Source organism: Morus notabilis, unplaced genomic scaffold (genome assembly GCF_000414095.1).
Source record: "Morus notabilis unplaced genomic scaffold, ASM41409v2 Scaffold801, whole genome shotgun sequence".
NCBI lineage: Eukaryota > Viridiplantae > Streptophyta > Magnoliopsida > Rosales > Moraceae > Morus > Morus notabilis.
This window is the reverse complement of record NW_010357956.1, coordinates 285,316-287,236: the sequence shown is the minus strand read 5'-3', so window position 1 is coordinate 287,236 and position 1,921 is coordinate 285,316. Positions and strand designations below refer to the sequence as shown.

The 1,921-nt window shown below is 38.9% G+C and overlaps 1 protein-coding gene across 1 annotated transcript in view; it reads left to right on the top strand.

Moving 5' to 3' along the window:
• The window catches only part of LOC21395178 (L-ascorbate oxidase homolog), a 3,993-nt gene extending 2,275 nt beyond the window's left edge, over positions 1-1,718 (top strand). The window contains exons 6-9 of the mRNA XM_024177278.1: positions 6-81; positions 372-737; positions 1,068-1,146; positions 1,241-1,718. Coding sequence (XP_024033046.1) covers positions 6-81; positions 372-737; positions 1,068-1,146; positions 1,241-1,453 — 734 coding nt within the window. The 3' untranslated portion in view covers positions 1,454-1,718. The remainder of the gene's footprint in view (positions 1-5; positions 82-371; positions 738-1,067; positions 1,147-1,240) is intronic.
• The last annotated feature ends 203 nt before the right edge of the window (positions 1,719-1,921 follow it).

Here is a 1,921-nt window from a genome sequence, read left to right as displayed (position 1 = left end):
AGCAGGAAGTGTTTCCGGTCCTCCGCCTGGTGGCCCAACAACTCAGATTGATTGGTCTCTCGAACAAGGCAGATCCGTAAGGTACTTCCTTTTTCACTATCTTATAATGCTTCACAGATACTAATCTTTTCACTAGATGTTGACTTCTTATGGAGTGAAATTCTATTTTGAGTCAAATTCTGGAGTTTCGAATTCTTTAATATGCAAGAATTGAAACTTGATATCTAACATGATATCCAAAAATATACTTCTTTCAAATGAAAGCCTTATCACCACTAGAAACATAAAATCATATGCTACAAAGATTCTCTCTAATACCGAAATTTTCTCATGCTTACTGATCTTCTTGACATGTTCTATATCAAACTCAGGCGGAATTTGACGGCAAGTGGACCGAGGCCTAATCCCCAAGGCTCTTATCATTATGGACTGATCAACGTTACTCGGACGATCAGGCTTGCAAACTCTGCTCCAATAATTGATGGCAAGCAGAGATATGCTGTCAATAGTGTGTCCTTCATCCCAGCAGACACACCGCTTAAACTTGCTGACTACTTCAAGATCTCAGGGGTATTTTCCCTTGGCAGCATCCCGGACAACCCCACTGGTGGCGGTGGATACCTCCAGACTGCAGTCATGACTGCTGATTTTAGAGGGTATGCCGAGCTTGTGTTTGAGAATGCAGAAGACACTTTGCAGTCATGGCATATTGATGGCCATAGCTTCTTTGTTGTGGGGTAAGCTCGCATTCTTTCTCGCAAATCAATAACAAAGTACCAAAACAAAAACACTGATTATCAACGGTTTTTAACCAGTTAAAAATTGACATGTAAGACCATATAGGTCCTCATGACATTATATATCGTTCTTAGGATTAACATGTGAATCTGTGATTGCTTGAAAAGAGATGCGGTGGACATTGCTCTTACCAAAAACTTGTGTCAAGTTTATATGAGCATTGTTCACGTATCAGAAAAGAAAAAAGAAAATATGTTAAACTTTTAGAGTTATATGAGATGAGATATCAAAGTTGTTGCATCCATTTCTCTAAACCATTGGATGGACAGGATGGATGGAGGGCCGTGGTCACCTGAAAGCAGATTAAGTTACAATTTGAGGGACACAGTTTCTCGTTGCACCGTTCAGGTATAAACACGATTAACCAATCCTCCTAATCAGTCTCCACAAATTCTTCAAGATAATCACTTCTAACTTCTTTAATCCTGTGTTTAAATCACAGGTTTATCCCAAGTCATGGACTGCAATTTTCATGCCTTTGGACAACGTTGGGATGTGGAACATAAGGTCTGAGAACTGGGCTCGCCAGTATTTGGGCCAACAATTCTATCTCCGAGTCTATTCGCCTGCAAATTCATGGAGAGATGAATATCCAATCCCAAAGAATGCTCTTCTTTGTGGCAGAGCTGTAGGCCGTCGGACCAGGCCGCTGTAAAACCAGCAATATTTTTGGAAGATCGTAACTATTGTCACGAGTGGGTGACAAAGTTTTGAGGATTTTAGTGCTGGAGAAGATATGGAAATGCTTGGGTGATTCCAACTAGAACCAGTGATTTTAGAGTTTGTTTCACACTTGTTTGTCATCAGTGATTCCAACTAGAACCAATTGGATTGATTGTTACTGAAGTTATATTCCTTTTTATTATTTTCATTGAACATTCTTAGCTTAATTACTCTCATCACTTAATATGTTTTACCTTTTCTTTTCGGAAATTCTGTAGATGACACAAGTCCTTATTTTAATCCACTTGTATTCTTCAAGGCTGGTATAAAGGTGCTTGTTATGACTACAAACAGTAGAAAGAGGGACAAATGAAAAGCAAAAAACAAAAAGAAAACAAGTAGACATTGAGCAAAAGCCTAAAGGTAAAATCCAAAAAGAGAGACATAATTTATCCCAAGG